The 24512-nt window shown below is 41.6% G+C and overlaps 1 protein-coding gene across 1 annotated transcript in view; it reads right to left on the reverse strand.

Moving 5' to 3' along the window:
- Nucleotides 1-4073, reverse strand: part of CCDC152 (coiled-coil domain containing 152) — a 35562-nt gene extending 31489 nt beyond the window's left edge. Inside the window, exons 1-2 of the mRNA XM_082622375.1 lie at nt 4053-4073; nt 406-499 (exon numbers count right to left, since the gene is read on the reverse strand). Coding sequence (XP_082478501.1) covers nt 406-492 — 87 coding nt within the window. The 5' untranslated portion in view covers nt 493-499; nt 4053-4073. The remainder of the gene's footprint in view (nt 1-405; nt 500-4052) is intronic.
- Between the last annotated feature and the right edge of the window lie 20439 nt (nt 4074-24512).

A 24512-nucleotide genomic window follows, 5' to 3' on the forward strand; every position in this document is an offset into this window, starting at 1 on the left:
AGAAAAAGGGAACAAATAAAATAGGAAAGACTAAAAAATTAAGAGTTAGTCATAATGGCAAGAGATTGAGGATTGAGTCTACTTCAATTCTTACTAAACCATTCTCGAATTTATGGACATCCTGGGTACTTACACATGTATTTCCCCTTTAAGTTTAGCAAAAGTGTATCAATTATTCATTCCCTTGCCCCCAAAACATTTTGATGTATTAGTATAAACGAGCCAAAACCACATGTTTTAAATACAGATTTTAAAAATGAGAGAGAGGGGCTTAGCAAAATGCATTTCCATTATTTTTACCTTGCTTATTTTTTTGTACTTTTTTTTTTCTTCCCAACTCCCTCCATTGGCAAAATCTGTTCCACTTTTCCTTATATTCTACAACTGTTTGATATCATTACGTACCTTTTCTATCTGTGAGAAGTCATTTATAAGTTTGTCAATATTCACATTGCTAATCTTTTTCATACATCCTTCACTGCTTTGATTCATATCTAAACTAATGAAGAGTAGATAGTGTTAAAACAAACAAACAAACAATATACAAAGCATATAATAGTGGTAATAGCTCAAATACTAAAGTTTCTGTACTCCACTCATGGAGTACCTACTTGAGCTCCATTGCACTCAGAGAATTTTTATTATACCCCCAGTATTAACCATGGTCAAATGAATTAAGGCTTCTTCACTCCTCTCCACACCCACACCAGCCAAGTTTTCTCTAAACCAATCTAAAATTAGTGCAATGATATGTGCATATGTAGAAATTATTTGTCCCTATTACACAAAAATCAAATTATGCCACTGTTCAACACTCATCTCTTTGCCATCAGTATGGCTGTACTTAAAATCTGATGCATTACTAAATCTGATGCATGACTTTTAAATATAGGTATTCTCAATTTAAGATGTTTATAATATTTAATTATCATGCCACAAACATTTTTTGCTGCACTTCTTGGTAGTCTGCCTGTTGCTAGGAATTGAACTGTGTCGCCTCCAAATTCTTATGTTGATGCTCTAAACTCCAGTGTGACTGTATTTGGAGATAGAATCTTTAGGAGATAATTAAGATTAATTAAGGATAATTAAGGAATGAAGTCATAAAGGTGGGGCCCTAATCTAATAGGACAGTGGCCTTATAAGAAGAGGAAGAGAGAGAGTGCTCTTGTTCTTTCTCCACATGTTCACACTGAGGATAGGTCTTGTAAGCACACAGTGAGATGGTGGTTGTCTGAAACCCAAGGAGAGAGCCCTCGTGAGATAGCAAGCCTGCTGGCACCTTAATTTTGGACTTCCCGGCTTCCAGAACTATGAGAAAATAAATTTCTCTTGTTTAAGCCACTCAGCCTATAGTATTTTGTTATAGCAGCCTGAGTAGACAATACAATTATTGAATATTTTTCATATTTTGTATGGTAACCTGTTTGGTAAATAAAGGACATAAGGAAATTAATATGCTCAAAGCAATTGCTAAGTATTTCTATTCTCTTATTTTGTATAAGAATACTTTGGGGTATAGCCAACTAACTGTTGAAGTGAAGAATGAGTTTCAGTTTTAGTTCTATGGAACCAATCACAAGAAATTCTGCAGAATTCCAGAGGTAAACTCATTTAGTTAGGATGGAGAAATTGACTTTTGAAAAACAGTAAGCATTTACATTTGAGGGTGGGAGAGTGTCTAGAAGAATCAGGATTAATATAATGTAAAAGTATGAAATACTTGTCTTTAGACTTTTCTCTAGCAAAGAGGAAGGAGAAAATACAAATTTGAAATTTAGGTAATCTAGACTGAGGAAAGGGCATGTGCCAATGCCTGGTGTGTGAAAGTGGCAGTGACAAGTAGTCCAAAGTAAAGGTAAGTAAAATTCCTGAAGTAATTACTCAAAGTAATTTTGGGGATATAGTGTTTAAAATGAGGTACACCAAAACATAGATATTGCTTGACAATTTGCTACTTCATAAAGAAATCCAATTTCCTTCCTCTTTTTATATTGCATTAACAACTATTAGTGGTTTTCAATCTGAATTTTAGCCGTGTATTTTCAGTTTATTGAATTATTATCCTCTGTATCACATATACTAGTAAAACTCTTCAATAGTTAAAACTTGATCCTTAAGACAGGAGACTAACTGTAATAGCAACCCATGATAAATGCAGTAAAATTCCTTTTGGGGTAAAGTTTAGAAATCATTATGATTTGATATACTCTTTTTGAACTGTATACTGTTTTGATCTATAGGATAATCTGAAGTAGTTAATGATGCAAAATCCTCTCTCTCAACTTTTTTTTTTTTAGTTCTTAACATTTTATTTTATTTTACCCCCCATCGACACTGCCCTTGGCAACCACAAATCTGTTCTCTATGTCTGTGAGTCTGTTTTTGTTTTCTAGATAGGTTCATTTATGCTATATTTTAGATTCCACATACAAGTGATATCATATGGTATTTATCTTTCTCTTTCTGACTTCCTTCACTTAGTATGATAATCTCTAGTTGCATCCATGTTGCTGCAAATGGCATTATTTGGTTCTTTTGTATGGCTGAGTAGTATTCCATTGCATATATGTTCCACATCTTCTTTATCCATTCATCTGTTGATGGACATTTAGGTTGTTTCCATGTTTTGGCTATTGTAAATAGTGCTGCAATGAACATAGGGGTGCCTGTGTCTTTTTGAATTATAGTTTTGTCTGGGTATATGCCCAGGAGTGGGATTGCTGGATCATATGGTAATTCTGTTTTTAGTTTTCTGAGGAACCTCCACACTGTTTTCCATAGTGGCTGCACCAACTTACATCCCCTCCAACAGTGTAGGAGGGTTCCCTTTTCTCCACATCCTCTTCAGCATTTGTTACTTGTAGACTTTTTTTTTTTTTTTTTTTTTTGCGGTACGTGGGCCTCTCACTGCTGTGGCCTCTCCCGTTGCGGAGCATAGGCTCCGGATGCGCAGGCTCAGCGGCCATGGCTCACGGGCCTAGCCGCTCTCTGTGCAGTTCCTAACATTGTACTATTATTATTATTTTTAAATTTATTTAAATTATTTATTTTTGGCTGTGTTGGGTCTTTGTTGCACACTTGCGGCGAGCGGGGGCTTCCCTTGCGCAGCTGGGGCTCTAGGCACACAGGCTTCAGTAGTTGTGACGCACGGGCTTAATTGCTCCGCTGCATGTGGGATCTTCCCGGAACAGGGCTCGAATCAGTGTCCCCTGCATTAGCAGGCGGATTCTTAACCACTGCGCCACCAGGGAAGTCCTGTAGTTCCTAACATTTTAAATGAAAAAGGTTTTACTAGGGTTTTGTCTCAGAACGCGGCTCTTGAACTAAACTCATTTTAATTTGAGCTTGATTTTCTCCCAACTCCTCCCCGCTAATGAGACCCTTGAGGTGTTTTTAAACCATCACTAATATTATAAAACCATCCTTATAAAATCATCACTAACATTCCACTGGCTGTTATCACATGCTATTCCTTTTGTCACACTGGCCAAGCCATCTGATTGTTTCTAAGTGTCTTCATTGCCCCTCCTCCGATGTACGAAGGACAAGGTCAAGATCTTTTCAGCCTGTATGGTCTTCTTGCCCTGTGAACTAGGTGACAAGCTGGTGATTCAGGGATCGTCAAATTCTTGGTGAGAAGCAAGGGACTGACTTGTGACCTCCACAGCCCCAGATTCAACCATCCGCACAGTGGGTGGCAGCCCCATTTCCTTCCGTGCCCTTCTCCTGTGTCGCCGCCTTGCCCTCGCCCCTACCCTGCTCAGGCCGGCCCGCGGCAGCCCAACGACAGGCTTGCGTTATCTCCCCACCCCCGCTCCTTGCCACCCTGCATGAATTCAGTCGTGAGGCCCGGGGATTCCAGTTTCCTCCACTCGCATCCTGCTGTGCTTAGGAGTCCAACTCTATAGCAGGACCAGCAGCCTCAGGCGTGGGAGAAATGGCTGGGTCAGAACTCTGTTCTGACCCAGGAGGCTGTGAGGAGGTGTTAAATAAAGAATATTCACGGAAAAGGGAATTCCGAACCCGCCCACGAAAGGTCTGGAGCGTACCTGCTGTCTCCCACAGTTCCCTCAGGCTCCACCCCGCGGCTTCCTCCTGGTGCTGGTCCGCCCCTGACTGCGGTCCCTTCCCCGGGAAGCGGGTTCCCCCAACAATGGGCCCGCCCTTCTCCTGGTCCCGCCCTTCTCCTGGTCCCACCTGTGCTCTGCCCTAGGGCCCCTCCTCCAGCCTTACCTCCTTCAGCCTTAATTCCTTGGTCTTCTTAGGTATTTTCATGTAGTTTCTAGAATATGATTCAACACTTAGTGACTGTCAGATCAATAATTATTTCCTGAGCAAAGAATAAATCACATTGGGTTAAGTTTTGATTTATGAGTCAGCACTATTGAATAAATAATAATCCATATTTATTCTAGCAACATAAAGTAGGCTTATAAAGTACCAGACACTATGCTAGGTGATGGAGATGAAAACGTGGATACAACGCATTCTGTGCAGTCCAGAGTCAGTTAATGGATATGATCTCTCTTCTACAGAGTTTTGTCTTGGTAGCTTAGTGGTTAAGGGCATGGGTTCTGCGTGGATCCAACCCGCGACTCTTTTATTTACCAACTGGGTGATCATGGGCAAGTTGTAAATTATACCTGCTTCAGCTTCTTTGCCTGTAAAATAGACATTAATTTATTAATGTCTACCTCATAGGGCTGTTGCAATGTTTAAATGAAATGATGCATTTTAAAAGTGCATAATGTACCTCCTGGCATAAGGTAAGTGTTAAAAATATTAATTATTATAATTAAAAATATTTTTCAAAGACTGTTTGAAAGTATATCCACTGCCAACTTTGCCTTATCTACTTCTGTTTTTTTTTTTTTTTTTGAGTAGGAGATGGGAGATTTATTTTTCTTAATTTGGTTTTTCTATGAAACCCAAAGTTTGGCATGCAGAAAAATGTAAACTGTAATAGGATAATTTGTACTTTATTATTTCAAAGGTATTATAGCATGGTGGCAAGATAACTAGATGAAAGTGGGAAATGTGGCAGGGGGAAGGGGGGAAATCCTCTTTATGTTGCTAATCTATTAGTAATTTGGGAAGGTTGGACTTCCCAAGTCTTTTTTTGTTTTTCATTTAAAAATAAGAGAGGTAGACTAAATAACAGAGATAAAATTTTAAGATTTTTAAACTAGTCTTATGATAAGATATTGCTCATCAAAACGTTTTGAAAATGTCATTTTCTCATGTTTATTCCTCATTAATTTCACAAAATTCACACATACACACACACATAATTTAATTTTTAAAGATCTTTCAAGAGATGAAACTCCTGGCTACCCAAGGATGCTTTCCTTGACATTAGTAACAACACATAGGGATATTGAAAATGGCCTTTCAAATTGCTGGTTTTATCCAATTAGTGTATCTATATCTATATATCATGTTCTATGTCACTTGTATCATAATAGGTTACTTAAACAAGCCCGTTTTAAGATCCACCTAAAATGCTGCCTTCTCCATGATGCATTCACTGGTCATCAACATGACCTACTTTTCCTTGCTCTATGCTTTTATTACACTTTGGACCATGCTGGACTTCTTTGGCATTTCTTAGGACTGTTTGAATTGATATCTTATCTCCCCTTCTCTCCTGTTGCATTATCTGCTTCTTGGAGAAAGAAATCTAGTGTATGTATGTATGTGTGTGTGTGTGTGTGTGTGTGTGTGTGTGTGTGTGTATTTCTCCATAGTGCCAGCATAGTCAGAATAAATAAATGAATCAACATACCAGAAATAAATCATGAAAATTTAGCTTGATTTTTCTAGTTTGAAATGAGTCATAAGCGTCTCTTCCAATTTATAGGTGTTAGCATTTTTTGGAAAGAATCCTAGTGAATTCGAGATATATCTGTCAATGAGAAACTATATGAGCTTCCCATGATTTCGTCTTTAACAAGGGAATGTGTTCACAGTTGTATTCACAGTTTTATTCATCAAATACCATCTGATTGAGAAACAGAATGGACTCATTGAACATTTGCTCAGAAACTGCCTGGAAAACCATAAGAGAGAAATAACTTATGTTACTATGCCATACTGACAAAGGGAGTGTAAAGAAAGTAATGTTAGAATCCATTAAAAAGTACCTTGATTTGGAAAAGTAGATGCATATGCACCCACACAACTGAAAAAAATTAGAAGCCACTGATTTATGTATGTAAGTATCTTAAGATGAATGATACATTGATGTTTTTCCAGGTTACAAACAACAGCATTTATTAATTCATTCCTAAATATTTAAGTACATGCAAGGTACCAGCTACTGAGGGTCTAGGTGCTAAGGAGAGCAAGACAAATAAGACATTCTCCTTCTGATTTGGAGCTTATAGTCTCACAGGACTGCTTTTTTAAGACCATCAGCACTTACCCATCTATTTATTTAAAAAATACATGTTGAGCACCAACCATGTTTGGGGATCTGTGAGAACACTAGAAATGAACAAAACAGACATGGTCCCTGACCCCAGAGGACCTACAGTGTAGAGACGGAGATAGATAATCAACAAATAAAGGATAAATAAAAATTATAATAAGTGCAAGGAAAGAAACAAAAATCCATGATGTTGATTTAAAAAGTGAACAGGGGGCTTCCCTGGTGGCGCAGTGGTTGAGAGTCCACCTGCCGATTCAGGGGACACGGGTTCGTGCCCTGGTCCGGGAAGATCCCACATGCCACGGAGCGGCTGGGCCCGTGAGCCATGGCCGCTGAGCCTGCATGTCCGGAGCCTGTGCTCTGCAACGGGAGAGGCCACAACAGTGAGAGGCCCGCGTACCGCAAATAAAAGTGAACAGGAGTTGCTTTAGGTATAGTGGTCAGGAAGTGTCTCAGAGCAGATAAGGTGAAAGCGAGACCTCAGTGGTACATCAAAATGTTAGCTGTGAGGGGCTTGGCTTCCCTGGTGGCACAGTGGTTGAGAGACCGCCTGCCGATGAAGAGGACACGGGTTTGTGCCCCGGTACGGGAAGATCCCACATGCCACGGAGAGGCTGGGCCCATGAGCCATGGCCACTGAGCCAGCGTGTCTGGAGCCTGTGCTCTGCAACGGGAGAGGCCACAACAGTGAGAGGCCCGCGTACCACACACACAAAAAAAGTTAGCTGTGGGCAACAGATAAATACTAGGGTTTCTTTTTTTTTCTTTTTTCTTTTTTTTTAAACCTCCTGCTTGCTCTCTTGGCACACTTCTCCCTGCTCTTATCTCTGTGTTTATCTGATTCCCTTATTTCAGTATCTGCTATTGAACCACATTGTCCTGGCTTCAGTTGCAACTTCAGGTCCCAGTTCTGTGGCTTCCTGGTTCTCAGAATTGCCTGCAGTAATTGGGTAAAAGACACCCTGGGCACCAGGTCTATGACCCTATGAAACTATGTTGGTTGGACTCACCTCCATCCATCCTCATGTAGAGAGAGGAATTTGGACACAATCCCAGGATAAATCCTAAACCATGGAATACTTGGACTACTTTTCTTGAAACAATCAGCCTTATATATGTAAATATTCCATCCTAAACAGGCTTCTGTTAAAAGTAGAATCATATAGCTAACTGAGCAGAATTTCTATTTTTAGTTGAGGACAGAAAGTACAAGTATTGTATTTAATTTATTAAGAAGAAATCAATATACTTTAGACAGTGAGCTTATGGTAAGGGTGACATATTTTTGTGAAAATTAAGGAATCTAGCCACCTCTTAGTGGCTTGGTCTTCCATAGTTACTTGGAGGTGACTATGGGGTACTCTCAGGAGAAGTCAGATTTTTTCTCAAAATACAGTCTTAAGTCTGTACAAGTACATAAACAAAAGATCCATGATTACTCTGATGTCATAATGTAGCATGAGTTTAATGATTTGGGTCTAAAATATTCCTTTGCTCCCAGAGGAATCAACTTGTTCATAACATACCTTCTTAGCGATAACTCAGTTGGGGGTAGAGGGAATAAATAGACTTTTAGGCATACCTAGCTGGCTCCACACCTATGAGCTGTGTGATTCTAGGCAACTCAGTTTATCTCTCTTCCCCTTAGTTGCATAATTTTCAAATGGGAACAAACTTCTGAAGATTGTGGAAGAGCTAAAATGAGATATTATATCTTATCAGGGCAGGCTTAGAGTATGCCAGAAGTATTTTTTGAATGGATGAATGAACCAATGAACAGTGTTAGTTCCTGAATCAATAAGTTATTGTAGTGTAATAAACTACTCTAAAACTTAGTGGTTTGAAACAACCATTTATTTAGCTAATGCTATTTCTGGTCAGAAATTTAGACTGGGCTCAGTGAGTAATTTTTCTAGTCTTGCCTGGGTTCCCTTATGTACCTGTGTTCAACTGTGGATCCAGTAAGTTGTGAAAGTGGCTTTGCTGGTCTTGATTGAGCTCTCACATCTTGGGATGTGAGTTGGGATGGCTTTTCACTCTGTCACTTGGTCTCTCATCCTCAAGCAGGCTTGACCAGGCTTGTTCTCAGGGAGTGTCAGGATTTCAAGAGAGGAGGCAGAGGCATGCAAGGCTCTCTAGCGGGAGAGGCTCAACACTGCCCCCAACTACTTCCTCACTGTTTTGTTGGGAAAAGTGCATTACAAGACCACCCAGATTCAAGTGGTGAAGGGGCAGGCTCCACCTCTTGATGGCAGGAGTTGCAAACAGGGTGGATACAGGAAAGGCAATAATTGCAGCCATTTTGCAAAAAAAAAAAAAAAATTTTACCAATAACTATCTTTAGGTATACCTGTCAAAATAAAATATTTGTAGAATGCATACTTAAGTAAAGGAGATACATGGCCTGATGCACATAGTAGTTAAGTTTAAGTCCAAGTTTAAATCTAAACTTGGAAGATATCTGCCAAATGATTTTTGTGTAAGAAAAATTGAAATTTGGTCATTAGTTCTAAGAGTGGTTAGATAGCAGAATGAAATGTCTTTTGAGGCAACTCCTAGTTTAAATCATCCATGTAAAGGGGCATAGCCAGTCAGAGGAGAGCAATGCTTTGGACTTGCCATCAGCTTATGATGTAAGGGATTACAGAGACTGGTTGCAGAGACCCAGCCAGGAGGCCAACAGTGAGGCTTTTAGCTCTGAGGAATCCCTTTCTATTCCTTGCTCTTCTGATGTGGATCCACCCGTGTGGCTGACAGGGTCATTGTGCTCCGGCCTGGTGTCAGGCCTGAGCCTCAGGTGGGAGAGCCGAGTTCAGGTCATTGGACCACCAGAGACCTCCCGGCCCCACATAATATCAATCAGTGAGAGCTTTCCCAGGGATCTCCCTCTCAGTGTTAAGACCCAGCTCCACCCAACAGCCAACAAACTCCAGTGCTGGATGCCCCATGCCAAACAACTAGCAAGACAGGAACACAACCACACCCATTAGCAGAGAGACTGCCTAAAATCATGCTAAGTCCACAGACACCCCAAAACACACTACCGGATGTGGCCCTACCCATCAGAAAGATAATTTCCAGCCCCACTCACCAGAACACAGGCATCAGTCCCCTCCACCAGGAAGCCTACACAAGCCACTGAACCAAACTCACCCACTAGGGGCAGACACCAAAAACAACGTGAACTATGAACCTGCAGGCTGCAAAGAGGAGACCCTAAACACAGTAAGTTAAACAAAATGAGAAGACAGAAATATGCAGCCAATAAAGGAGCAAGGTAAAAACACACCAGACCAAACAAATGAGGAGGAAAAATGGAGTATACCTGAAAAAGAATTCAGAGTAATGATAGTAAAGATGATCCAAAATCTTGGAAATAGAATGGAGAAAATACAAGAAACATTGAACAAGGACCTAGGAGAATTAAAGAGCAAACAAACAATGATGAACAACACAATAAATGAAATTAAAAATTCTCTAGAAGTAATCAATAGCAGAATAACTGAGGCAGAAGAAGGGCTAAGTGACCTGGAAGATAAAATAGTGGAAATAACTACCACAGAGCAGAATAAGAAAAGAATGAAAAGAATTGAGGACAGTCTCAGAGACTTCTGGGACAACAATAAATGCACCAACATTCAAATTATACGGGTCCCAGAAGAAGAGAAAAAGAAAGGGTCTGAGAAAATATTCAAAGAGATTATAGTTGAAAACTTCCCTAACATGGGAAAGGAAATAGTCAATCAAGTCCAGGAAGGGCAGAGAGTCCCATACAGGATAAATCCAAGGAGAAACATGCCAAGACACATATTAATCAAACTGTCAAAAATTAAATACAAAGAAAAAATGTTAAAAGCAGCAAGGGAAAAGCAACAAATAACATAAAAGGGAATCCGCATAAAGTTAACAGCTGATTTTTCAGCAGAAACTCTGCAAGCCAGAAGGGAGTGGCAGGACATATTTAAAGTGATGAAAGGGAAAAACCTACAACCAAGATTACTCTACCCAGCAAGGATCTCATTCAGATTTAATGGAGAAATTAAAACCTTTACAGATAAGCAAAAGTTAAGAGAATTCAGCACCACCAAACCAGCTTTACAACGAATGCTAAAGGAACTTCTCTAAGCAGGAAGTGCAAGAGAAGGAAAAGATCTACAAAAACAAACCTAAAACAATTAAGAAAATGGTAATAGGAACATACATATCGATAATTACCTTAAATAAAAATGGATTAAATGCTCCAACCAAAAGACGTAGACTGGCTGAATGCATACAGAAACAAGACCCATATATATGCTGTCTACAGGAGACCCACTTCAGACCTAGCGACACATACAGACTGAAAGTGAGGGAATGGAAAAAGATATTCCATGCAAAGGGAAATCAAAAGAAAGCTGAAGCAGCAATTCTCATATCAGACAAAATAGACTTTAAAATAATGACTATTAGAAGAGACAAAGAAGGACACTACATAATGATCAAGGGATCAATCCAAGAAGAAGATATAACAATTGTAAATATTTATGCACCCAACCTAGGAGCAACTCAATACATAAGGCAAATGCTAACAGCCATAAAAGGGGAAATTGACAGTAACACAATCATAGTAGGGGACTTTAACACCCCACTTTCACCAATGGACAGATCATCCAAAATGAAAATAAATACAAAACACAAGCTTTAAATGACACATTAAACAAGGTAGACATAACTGATATTTATAGGACATTCCATCCAAAAACAACATAAAAAGTTTAGCTCCAGTATTGTGATGGTTGTGCATATTGCTTTTAAAACCAATGAAACTTATTGAGGTAAATTAAATGACTTTTATGTATTTTAAATAACATCCTCATAACCTATAAAAATGGTCTTTATTATTTAAAATGACTCCACCTGGTTACATAAAACTTCAATTTTGGATTATTCAATCAAAATGCCATAATTATACTTATAATTTTTTTAAAAAAATTTATTTATTATTTATTTATCTTTGGCTGTGTCGGGTCTTAGTTGTGGCATGCGGGATCTTCGTTGAGGTATGCAGGATCTTTCGTTGTGGTGCACGGGCTTCTCTCTAGTTGTGGCATGGGGTTTTCTCTTCTCTAGTTGTGGCGTGCAGGCTCCAGGGCACATGGGCTCTGTAGTTTGTGGCATGCAGGCTCTAGTTGAGGCGCCTGAGCTCAGTAGTTGTGGTGCTCAGGCTTAGTTGCCCTGCGGCATGTGGGATCCTAGTTCCCCGACCAGGGATCGAACCCGCGTCCCCTACATTGGAAGGCAGATTGTTTACCACTGGACCACCAGGGAAGTCCCTATACTTATATTTAACAAATTCTAGAGTGTTCAGGGTAGTTGAAATAAGATGTTCATCAGCATTAATTACTCACAAAACATTTTGTGGGGGGGAAATATAATTCTATCAAACCTCAATAAGAGCAAAACTAGCATCAGTTAAATAACTGCAGTTAAACTAAGAAGAAATAAAATTATTTTTAAAAAGAGAAAACAGTTAGATGCCCTGTTGTGGCTGTGGATGTTCAGGAGTCCCTGCTGTGAAAGCTGAATCAAACCTGCATGTCCTATATACACTACCGAATGTCAGATAGATAGCTAGTGGGAAGCAGCCGCATAGCACAGGGAGATCAGCTCGGTGCTTTGTGTCCACCTCGAGGGGTGGGATAGGGAGGGTGGGAGGGAGACGCAAGAGGGAGGAGATATGGGCATATATGTATATGTATAGCTGATTCACTTTGTTATGAAGCAGAAACTAACACACCATTGTAAAGCAATTATACTCCAATAAAGATGATAAAAAAAAGAATAAAGACTAGGTGATAAACAAAACAGAACAAAACAAACAAAAACCCTGCATGTCCCCTGCCTCCTTGGGTCCTCACACTGTTACCCTTTTTCTTGACGATTTGATTATCCAGTGGTTCCCCTGATCCTCTCGGGCCTCTGCCCAGGACTATACGTGAACTGCAGGGGCAAAAGGGCCACTTGGAAAAAGCTGGAATTTAAACTCTATTTCCACCAATTTTGTCTATTATGATCTCCCTCCCCTCACCCCTCCCCCACTTAGCTCTTTGAGCTTTCTCTCAGTTGACAGAGCTGCCAGCCATCTTTCTTGAGGTTTTTCTCACTGGAGATAATCTGCCCTTGATAGAAGGAAGTCATTCTTTCTCATTCTTTTTCCAGGTCTTCAGCCATCCCCCTGGATAAGTATTCAGCTGATGTTTTCATACAGTTTGGGAAGTTATTTTTTTCTTTATTTGCAAGTGGTAAATACCCTCCTCTGCTAATTTTCTGCAAAGTTGCATTTCAGGTTCTTGGTGAAGTTCAGGAAGTATTTGCAATTTCAGCTGAAGCTTTTGAATCTCATTTTTAAGCTGAGAAAGTGAAAAGCCACTTCTTAGCTTAAAAGTTCACTGTCTTTCCTCCATGTCCTGAGCACTCCCAGCCTGGCCCCAAATATTCAGTCACTTTCTTAACCTGACCTCCTCTCCTTTGAGACCATCTTTTAGGAGTTCTCAATCCCCACCCCAAACAAGCATTAACATAATTAAACGAGGAAGCTCTTAGACTGATGTGGCACTAATGTAGTGGGGGCTTAGTAAGCAAACCAAAATTAAGCCTGTAAATGCCTCAAGGTTACAAAATCAAAACGCTTAGGACAATCAATCACAAACAGCTGACTAGGCTTTAAGCTACAGGCAATCAAATAATTAGTTTCTTTTGCTTCCACGCTTTGTCTATATAAGTCTTTCTCCTGGCTCCTATTGGTGGAGCACTCCTAATCACTGTGGTTTGGTGATGCTTGATTGGAATCTATTTCTGCGCAAATAAACCCTTAAACTTTTAAATATGCCTCAGTTTATCTTTTAACACAAGTTATCAAAATGTTTCTTCCAACCATACATGGTTGTCTGGAAGAGGAGTTCTGGGTGGTTTTCTTCATCTTGTTATAGTTCCTGATAGACTGGCACTCAAACTCTGCCCCAGGTGGTGCCCCTTAACTTGGCTGTGCTGTGGTGGTCCAGGCAGACCCTACCGTACCTTTGATGGGGCTCCTTGGAGATTTCACTCCCTTCCTTCCTTCTCTGCCCACTTTCTTCTTAATGCTCGCTCTCCCTGATCCACTGTCGTGTTCTTACATTTTTTTTTTTTTTCACTAATCTCTCTTAGTGATCTCTGGATCTCCCATCAGAATGCCTCATGGCACTCACCACTGAGAAGGGAGTTGGTTCTCATCTTCCTGAATAGGTTTTAGGGCTCTTTTCACTCTTTGAATTTCATGGCTAGGTTAAGAGAGAGGCTTTTGGCTCTATGGAGGTTGAAGAGATGTAATTTCTATTATATCTAAATTCAAATATAAATTTCATATTGTACCTTAAATTAGTTCATTAATCTACCCTGACTCTGAATTCTATTTGAAGACTGGGAATTGAGGTCTAGCCACTTTCCTGTATCTTGAATGTGAGAACAACTCAGATAAATCTGTTTGCAGCTGTTCCTGGAAAAATACTCTGCTATCTCCTCTGAGATTGTGTTAAATCTTCACGAATGGAGTTTACCCCTTTAATAAGAGCTTCTTCTACTTCATGGTAGATATTTTTATGACATAGATTCTTTCTCAAACTTGGCCTGGATCTCTGGGAACCTGTGTTCTACCAGAGAGTCAGTCCAGGTTTTCCCATTTCCTCCATCTACCCAGTAGCTTTTCCTACTCCCCCACCCTTCCCTAATCGCAAGACAGTAACAATATTTAATTAGTCTATTTCTCTCCATAGTTAGAAGGTAGAAGCAGAAGTCTCAGGACTTTTCTGACTCAACAGTGATGCTTGCAGGAGGGGAGGGCGGGGAGAAGAGCCCTCACTAACCCTCCTCTGTTTCTTTTCTTGGTTGTCATCTTCTAAATTTATGACATAAGGTCATGGCTTTTCTCTTGTCTCATTCTTGTTGTGAACTTTTTGACTGCTTTCATCTATTCTTTTTTTTTGTTCATCTTACTAGCTTATAATATGGTGAGCTTCTGTGATCTATTTATTATCTCTCATCTTTACCAAGAAGCATCAATAACAATTTGATTGTAAAGCAGTTGTGCATATAGTTTGAAATGATTTAAGGGGATATAGTAGTTTAATATCATTATAACTCCTACAAAATAATTTATCTATTGGCTTCCTATGACACTGCATGATCCTCAGTTTGCTTCGTGTCACTGTCTCCTCAGCTACATGGCATGAATTAAGAACACTTCGTGTCCACTTCTTAATGACATTGCTGCAGAAGGGTGATTTCCAGTTCCATTTAAGCTGATATCGTAATCCCTACAGAGTTTATATTAGGATTTTAAAGAGAGAATCTAGGTCAAACAGGAAGAAGTGACAACCTGTGCCTTGACCCCTTTATCGGCTGCTCTGGATCCCACGGTGTGATTTCACTTTGCAATCAGGTCTCCATCAGGAGCTGCGTTGTTTATTTGCCAAAATATGTTGAACTTTCTCAAAGCCTTGTGCTTTGAGAAAGTTGTCTTATTTGTCCCAAATAAGACAACAGAGGCAAATAAAATACCACTGAGAACCAAAAAGACTCATTTCAGCTTTAGGAACCAGAAATACTCAGAAACCTAAGTTAGAATGGGCTCACAGACTCAGCTGAAGGGTTAAGCACCTCTAAGCTGCTGGGCTGAAGGCACCAGCCTCTTCATCTGAATCTTTAGGCCAAAACACTCAAAACCAGCTCCCAACAATAAAGCCTATTCCATCATCACTGCTGAGAAATATTAAAAAGTAATATTGCCAAAAAAAGAAAAGAATGGGAAAATAACCACATGGGAAACAAAAGGAGGTAAATTCCACCTGGATCCTTTTGTTCACTGAAGGAATCACAGAAAATCACAGAAAACCAGCTGCCCAGGGTTAGCAAGTGGTACAATAAAATGAACACTGGCAAAATAGCTGTATGGTCAGGCCATTTAAGATGACTCTTTTCTTACTCTCCGTGCATCCCCTGCTCGACCAGACCCTCCTTCCCTCACATGACTATCCAGTCTTCTTAATTATAGGGCTTAATCGGTAACTGCCTACGTGCTTGCCCCCGCACCAGCTGCTGGTTTCCCTGGTAACTGATGAGCCAACCTGACATCACTTGCCCCTATAAAGGGTAGCCTCCTCCCCCCTCCGCAGTAGTAAAGGTTCTTGCAGTCGTCGGTGCTTCACAGTGTAGTTCCCTGACCTTTTGCTTCAAACTGGTAAGATTCCCTACCCAGTAAACTGTTCATGTTTTTGTTGTTATTTCCAGGCTCGCTCTTAGGTCTCAAGTCTGGCAGTTACAAGGCTTGTAGTTCTGTGAGGTGCAGCCCAACAATTGATAAGCCAGCCAGGAGGCCAAAGAGACCCCCATGAGCACCAAGATGTCAGGAAATAAGAACGGGGAATGGAAAGTTGCAGGGGGAACCCCGGTATGGCTGTTCACTAGTAAGTGGGGCCCTGTGGTGGCTGTCCTGGAGGAAGGGGTGTCGACAAGAGAGTCCAGATGGTCCTGGCCCATCCAAATTGGGCTCCTAAGGTGTGGGACCTACTGAGAGCTCTGAAGAAGAGGAAGATTGGGATGAGGTCATAAAGGTCCTTATCCCACAGGATAGAGATGAACAGCTCCCTTCAGAGCAGAGGCAGCTGACTACCATGAGAGATGTATTGCTCTTCCACCATATTGATGATATCCTCTTAACCTCAGAGTTTCTTTCTAGTTTTAAAAGTAGCAGCCCTCGGGCTTCCCTGGTGGCGCAGTGGTTGAGAGTCTGCCTGCCGATGCAGGGGACACGGGTTCGTGCCCCGGTCCGGGAAAATCCCACATGCCTTGGAACGGCTGGGCCCGTGAGCCATGGCCGCTGAGCCTGGGTGTCCGGAGCCTGTGCTCCGTGGTGGGAGAGGCCACTGCAGTGAGAGGCCCGTGTATCGCAAAAAAAAAAAAAAAAAAAAAAGCAGCCCTGCACTTGTGGCTCGTCTGACTGCACGAGGCTGGCTGGTGAATACAGACAAAATGCAAGGACCTGGATTATCTATCAAATACTTGGGTGTTATCTGGTCGGGTAAGACAAGCGTAACCTAAACAATTACAGACACAGGCATTAGGGATATTAACCCAGGGACAGGCTTGTGAATTGGATGTGGCCAGTTAACCAGAAAGGTTTGGTGTGGGGCTGTGGCAATGGCAAAGTGATGAAAGAGTACCCTTGGGCTTCTGCTCTGAGCTGTGGAAGGGGGAAGAGTAAGGATTGTGTGATGGAGCAGCAGCTGCATGTGGGCTACAGTGTTACAACAGGTGGAAGACATTACAAAAGGCCCACCCAAGTCATCCAGCAACTCAATTAAACCACTAGTTGGGGATCTATAGCAGCTGTGCGTGATGTATGGGATCCCCCTGGACTTCAATAGCCACCAAGGAACCCACTTGACCAGCCATGAAGTTCAGGCATGGAACGATAGAAATGACACGCTGGCCTTTCCACCTGCCGTACAACCCCACTGCTGCCGGGCTAGCAGAAAGGGTGAGTGGGCTACTTAAACAACCATTGAGATGGAAACCTGCTGTCTCCACGTGTGGACAGGGAAGTTAATTCAAGCCCCGTGAGCTGTAACTGAAGAAGACAGTGGCTACGCCATGTTAACCCAGAGGCAACTAGGCAATGGTCAACTATCGGTCAGGATAATAACTCACTTTCACCCTTGCTGCAGGATCTACACCGCTCCCCATCCCTCCCACAGCCCCCCACCAGAGGAACACACTATACAATGGCCCTGGGACTGGCAGGTAAAGCCCCGGTGGTTTGGGTTTGCTGAATAGGACTAGAAAGGGACTTACAGATCTCACTTGTCTTCTACCTGGCCACACCCAAAACTACTATAGTAATCTGGGCCACTTACTGGAGAGAGGTACCGTCACATTAACACTGTGGTCTGTTTACATATGTGGTCTCTGGTCCTCGGCACCGGCTGTGGAGACTGAGGGTGGACAGGCGGTGTGGCACTGCAGGCCAGGACAAAACCACAGGCAGGGGTGGTATTTTCTCAGAATGCTGTTACTGCTTGTAATTGGCTTAATGGTCATGATCTCCCCTGTATTGTGCCTGTCCAGCAACTCACATTTCATCCCTAGTCTGTCTGAGGACTAGGTGACAACGGTGGTCTCACTGCGAAGTGAGTCTGATTGCTGCATGAGCAGTGAGACGCCATGAAAAATCGACCCGGCTAACGTGACTACGTGGGGACGACTGAAGACTCACCTCTTTCCTGTCCTGCATGCCAGGCGCCTGGCTCCAGAACTTTCCCGCCTCTCGGAGAATCACTGGTTTAGCATACTAGGTATCTTACACCTGATACTCTGTAGCTGCTGTTGTTTGTATTGCATTTGTGGTATTTTGTTGCTGTGTAACTCTACACACCTGACCCCGGGGATATCGTGGAAGAGGAGCAGGCCAAATTGTAAGGGTTGTGCAGGGAACGTAGGGGTGGAGTGTATCCTCAGGCCACTCAAGATGCCTGTTCTCTTGCTCTCTATAAATTCCTCACAAGACTATTCAATCCTCTTAATTATAGGGCTTATTCAGTAACTGCCCAGGTGCTTGCCCACTGTCCTAGCCGCTGGTTTCCTTGGTAATTGATGAGCCAAACTGACTTCAATTTCACCTGTAAGTGGTAGCCTCCTTCTCCCCGATTAGCGAAGATTGCTGCTGTGTCCTTCCTGGTGTCTGCCATACTCCAGGAGCTTCTGCTTCAGACTGGTAAGATTCTCTATCCAATAAACTGTTGATAGTCTCTGTTGCTGTTTCCAGGCTCTTTCCTTGGTCTTGAGGCTGGGCAACAAGGCTTGAAGGCCTGTGGGGTACAGCCCAACAATACCATAAAACCAATTTTAGGGGGAAATGGCATTGAAAGATTTTTATGACTGGACCTGGGTTGTAAAAAGTTGAAGAAAATCCAACATCAAATCCTTCCTTAGGGAAGGTTAGATATGGCTTGAAGTGCCAGCCTCCAAACACTCAGATCAGAACTGCCTACATAAATTGTGGAGCCCTTGCACAAAAACTAAATTTCAAGGCAGAAAAAGAGCATTAAACCAAGGACAGACCCTTCTGTATGTGGAGCCCTGTGCTTGTACACAGGTCACACACCCATGCAGCTGGCCTGCCTTCCACTCCTGCATTCTTGCCCCACGGATTTTTACCTCTTTTTTTTTTTTTTTTGCTGTACGCGGGCCTCTCACTGTTGTGGCTTTTCCAGTTGCAGACGCTCGGGCTCAGCGGCCATGGCTCACGGGCCCAGCCGCTCCGCGGCATGTAGGATCCTCCCGGACCGGGACACGAACCCGTGTCCCCTGCATCGGCAGGCGGACTCTCAACCACTGCGCCACCAGGGAAGCCTGATACTTATCCTTTTGACTTCTACCATTTTCGGTCACATCTTTAGAGATCTAGTCCATTATAATTTTTGAAATTATCAAGCAAAATTAAAAGTTAATTAGAAAATATCCTTAAATAAGGCTAAAATAACTAAAATATAGCTAGATATAGCTATATTTTATAGCTAGATAACTAGAATATAGCGGAGACAGATTATCTTCCAAAGAGTCCTGATAAAAGCTGTGGTAATGTAAAGTATTATGTTATGCATAATACTGTGTAGAGAACTATCAGAATTGCTGACTTCCTCAATTTGGGGTAAATAGTTTGAATTCTGTAATCCCATACTCATTGTGATGGCAGTGAGATTTTCTTTACGGAAACTTCTGATGGCTCTGTAATCTCACAAGTTTAGAATACCAAACTATGTAGTAACAATATTTTCCTAAGTTTGAGTTGAGAGGAAAATTACCAGGATTTGAGACCTCCAGAAACATAAAAAATCCTTAATGATGGTGGAGACTTTTTTTTTTTCCCTCCCTCTTCATCTTCCAGAGGGAGCCCCCTGAGCCTGTAATTCTGAACCCATACACTGATTAAACCCAACTTCACTGGTACAATTTTTAAATTCTAAGTTTTTAAAACAAAGTTTAAAAGTTTCAAAAACTAGAATAAAGCTTTTGATTAATGTGGCCTAAAAACTTTATCCTGTGATGCTCTTGTAATTTCTTTTTCAAATGTTTGTGGTTATAGAAGGAATGTACTTTAATTCGTGATGAGTCTGTGAGAAATCAGTCTTGTTTGTGCATTGTTCAAATGTGTAAGGATGTTTTTGGGTTTTCACAATGACTGAAGACCTGGAAGACAAAGGTACATCCTATAATGCAGGGGACAGATGTATACCTGAAATCCTGTATAACTGTAGGATTCTTTGTTTTTAAAAATATTACCAGAATGTGTGCAGTTGTACTGTGTACATATAACCCTGTTGTACTGTTCCCCTGGCGTACACATGCTATCTCAATATTCAGGGTTTCTTTATATCTCTCTTCTCCAGTTTCTGGATGGTCCAGTTGCTATTGCTGCAAAACAAACTACCCCCAAACTTAGTGATACTCACACCAACCCTTTTAGTATAGTTCACATAATCAGTAGATCAGAAATTTGGACAGGGATTGGCCGAGCAATTCTTTTGCTTCTTGTATCTTCATGTGAAGTCATTCCATGGTACCCAACTGTTGGATAGGCTGGTGTACAGGGCAAAAGATGATGTCCCTGCTCTTCTGGCTTCCTGACAGTGGTGGCTGGAAGGCTGGCCTTAGCTGGTACTATTGTCTAGAGTGCGTACACATGATGTCTCCTGCATGGTGGTCTCAGTGTTGTCAGAGTTCTTATGTGGTAGTGGGCTTTTCCAAAAGGAGTGTCCCAGGAGAGCTGTATCACCTTTTGTGACTTAGTGTTCAAAACCATACAGTATCACTTCTAGCACATACTATTGGTTGAAGCAGTCACAAACCCACCAGATTCAAAGCATGGAAATAGATTTCTACCTCTTAAAGGGGTAAGCATCAAAAAATATGTGGCCATTTTTATAAACTACAACTTGAATTTATTCATTTAATATTGAGTGTGTAATACATGCTAAATACCCTGCTGGGCTTAGAGATAGTGAACATAGGAAATAAAACACATACCCTCATATTAGGTGGGAGAAAGACATGAAAACAGAATGGCACAAATAACTACACAATAAAAGTAAGCGCTGTGAAGAGCTAACCTGGTCTGGGGCTCAAGGAAAGAACTTCCTGTAAAAAGCATGTTTCAGCTGAGATCTGAAGGCTGAGCAGAATGTAGCCAAGCTGCAGAGGGGAGGATCAGACATTCAGGCTGAAGGAAGGTGGCCCGGGAAGGCCCAAGGTGTTCAAGGAACAGAGAAATGCTATATGGCTGGACGTTGAGAGTAAGTTGGAAGTGACCCACGTCTTGTATCCTTTTTACAGGATTTTGTAAGTTATCACAGAAGAAATTACAAATGTTTTTATCAGGTAAGTTGAGACCTGATCAGATCTGAAGTTTTACTGTAACTTTTTTGCTTGCTTTGGGCCCCAAGTGAAGGGAGTTGTCTTAGTCATAATCAGTTTATAGCACAGCATCAGTGATGCACGCTAGGCCCTTTTCCTCTTTTTATATCTTTTCCCCTTCATCTTCCTGCTTCTATTTCCCTTCTTCCATCAAAGGCTGGTACTCTAAAGTGATTAACATAAATCCTTGGCAAGGTATGTATCATTCAAAGATATGGTGTAATTTATGTGTTAGGTGTGCCTTACATGTACATAGAGTATTATGTGCTAGTTCTTGTTTTGTTTCTCTTATTCGCATTCAACATTTTATCCCCAAAGTCTACACTTGAGGTAGTGGTTAAAAGCATGACCTCTCGGGCCTCCCTGGTGGCGCAGTGGTTGAGAGTCCGCCTGCCGATGCAGGGGATACGGGTTCGTGCCCCGGTCTGGGAGGATCCCATATGCCGCGGAGCGGCTGGGCCCGTGAGCCATGGCCGCTGAGCCTGCGCATCCGGAGCCTGTGCTCCGCAACGGGAGAGGCCACAACAGTGAGAGGCCCGCGTACCGCAAAAAAAAAAAAAAAAAAAAAAAAAAAAAAAAAAAAAAAAAAAAGCATGACCTCTCAAAACTAGGATTTCTCCATTTAAACCCTGATTCTGCCACTTTTTAGCTATGTGATCTTGAACAAATTACTTCACCTCTCCATACCTCAGTGTTTACATTTAGGAATATGATAATGGAGCATTGGGTTGAAAAAAGGTGGTGCAGATAAACAAAGGGCATGGTAAACAGCAAGTGATGTTAGCTAGTGTTATCAGTCAATATTAGCTAGTATTATCATTCCCTAGTAGTTAACTAAATATTTGCTATCATCATCTCATTCATTGTTTCTGACCACTGAATAAGGATTGTCATATGCCTTCACCCCATTTGGTTTATGTAGTTCCTTGATGATGGACAACAGACTCCAATTCTCTGTTATACCATTTTTCCCTTATAAACCTATACAAGAGTTTCTCTGAAGAACACACAAGTAATACTGGCAAGTCACGGGGCGTGTGCCTACCCAGTTCCACTAAATACTGCTGAATTGATCTCTAGGATGGCTATGGTAGTTTATACTCTCACCTAACTGATCAGGGATACGAAGGCCTGGACATCTTAGGACAGTTCAGGACGATCTTGAATATTCTGTAACTCTCTGGGGATGGGGGCGGGGGGACGAGGCTTTCTTGGCCTGCATTGAATCTTCACTTCTTGTTCTGCCTACTCCTGCTTCCTTCTCCCTGCCACAGATGTTGGTCCCTAGGGCACTCCCTAATAAATACTCTGCATGCTAAACTTTGCGTCCTGCAGAACCCAACCGGAGACTTCATGCTATTTTTCAACTGAATTTTAAAACCTAATTTTATGCAATTATGTTAAATTACTTGAATGCTCAATCTCAAAATGCTACAGTATGCCAGTGAGAAGACCACCTAATTTTGTCACACCATTGAAAGAATTGTTTTTAGGAAAATACATTCTATTCTTTTTGTTCCACTTGCTCTATTTTAGAAAAACTAGTTTCTCCCTGCAGCTATATTAAAGGAAGTAAAACATTGAAGGGTAGCAGAATATGCCACCACAAATTATGCTTCTTTGGCATAAGGATTATTTTGAGCTGATTATTTTGAGAAACTGCAGACACAGGAGAAGCTCTAAAACCAGTAGAAGTTACACTTTTGTAAGAGTAATTTACATTAGAAAGGGGGCCTGTACTTAGGAACAGAGTTATTACCAGAGATAAGTCACCTGAGGTGCTTACCTACAAGGCAAGGCAACGTTTGTTTGACAAACATTTCATTTCCTCTTTTCACCTTCCCGTGAATTGCCTTCTCTCCCTTTGAAACGCAGACCTTTATCACTTTCATTAGGTCAGGATGTTATATAAGCCTCAATTCTCTGGCTGCCTTTTGAGTCTCACATCTTTGGAATGCTCCTGTGTGTAAGTACATAATTAAAATAATGTTTTTGTCCTGTTTATCTGTTATGCCAATTTAGTTCTTAAGCCAGCCACAGAACCTAGAAGGGTAGAATGGAAAAGTTTCCCTTCCCAACAATATTAACAGGCTAAAAATGGATTTTCTGACTCTAGCAAGGGTACTATGTTTATCAAAACTGAAATTCCTTGTTTGTAAGGAGTTATCTACAAGTCAGTGAGTTATATTTCTGATACTGGTCTAAAAGAAAATACGGATTTTCCTTGACTTATGGTGGGGTTATATCCCAATGAACTCATTGTAAATCAAAAATTTCCCGAGTTGAAAATGCATTTCACACACCTACTAAACATCATAGCTTAGCCTAGTCTACCTTAAAGATGCTGACAGCTAAACATTTCCACCTGCACTCTGGTTCTATTAGAATCAAGTCACTAGCCACTGCAGTTGCTGACTTTCGGCACACCCTGAAAGGAGTTCAGGGAGATGAGGAATGAGGCACTCTGTGCTCTGAGAAAAACTGGCAGAACAGGGCTTTTGATAGTTAAATACTTTCAGCAGAAGATTTGATGAGCCCAAATTCTTGCATCTTCTCATATCTAGAAGAACGCTAAAATCATTAACAGACTTCTGCCCCTTGTGACTAGCAGCAAGCTTCTTGTGACTAGCAACATTCTACCAAAATGTGTGCTTGATTGCACGTATCCCCCCGCACTAAAATTATATACTGACCATGCTCCCATCTCTTCCGAGGGGTTGTCTCCTGGGCTGTAGTCCTCATTTTGTCCAAATAAAACTTAAACTCATGTTGTACTTTTTTTTTTTTTTCCAGTCAACACTTTGGCAACTAATGAAGGGACCCAGAGCAGTCTTCTCTCCTTTGCCTGAACTCTACAAAGAACCAGACTTTGGAACCAGCAGAGGCCTCTTGTGCCCATTCACCTCCCTCAGAGAGTCTAGACGAATTTGGGTGAGTCTCTCTTCCCTGGCTCTTGGCTCTCCCATATTGGTTGATGTCCTGAGTTTTAACAGTACTTGGCCCCTCAGGTGAAAGACACTGTTGAGGGGTGTGCCCACTCAGCTGAAAGATACTAGGGAAGACGCCCACCCCGTTGAAAGACACTGAGCTGTCTGGGCTGAGTGGTTAGGTAGAAGGCTGATCTGACACCTCTCCTCAATTTGGCTGCCTTACTGAATTTGTTGGGATAAAAGTGAAGATATTACATGAGAGCTTTGCTCTGAAGAAGGAGGATAAGACTGCTTCCAGTCGGTTAAGACTTTCTCAGGAAACTGAGAAATTTATGGGAGTGGTGGAGGCAGAATCCTCACACTGTGCAGTGGTCCCACAGGGCAACCTGTCTATTAATTAAAAGACGTGTTCATCCAGGGATCATGTATAAGAATTGGCCATTCAATGATCCGAGTACCAACGGTGGTCTTAGATGACCAAAGGGAGAAACTGAGACACCTAAGAGGGCTGCGATGACGCTAGAGCGGCGCCTAGAGGAGTTAAGCTTGCAAGCAGCACACTGGCCCACATAGAATCTCATTAGTAGATTTTATCCCCAACAAATTCAACTTTAAGATGGGAAATAGAGCTCTCAAACAGAGGAACAAGGGGTGTCAGAAAGCCA

Source organism: Mesoplodon mirus, assembly GCF_964341445.2.
Source record: "Mesoplodon mirus genome assembly, chromosome: 5".
Taxonomy (NCBI): Eukaryota; Metazoa; Chordata; class Mammalia; order Artiodactyla; family Ziphiidae; genus Mesoplodon; species Mesoplodon mirus.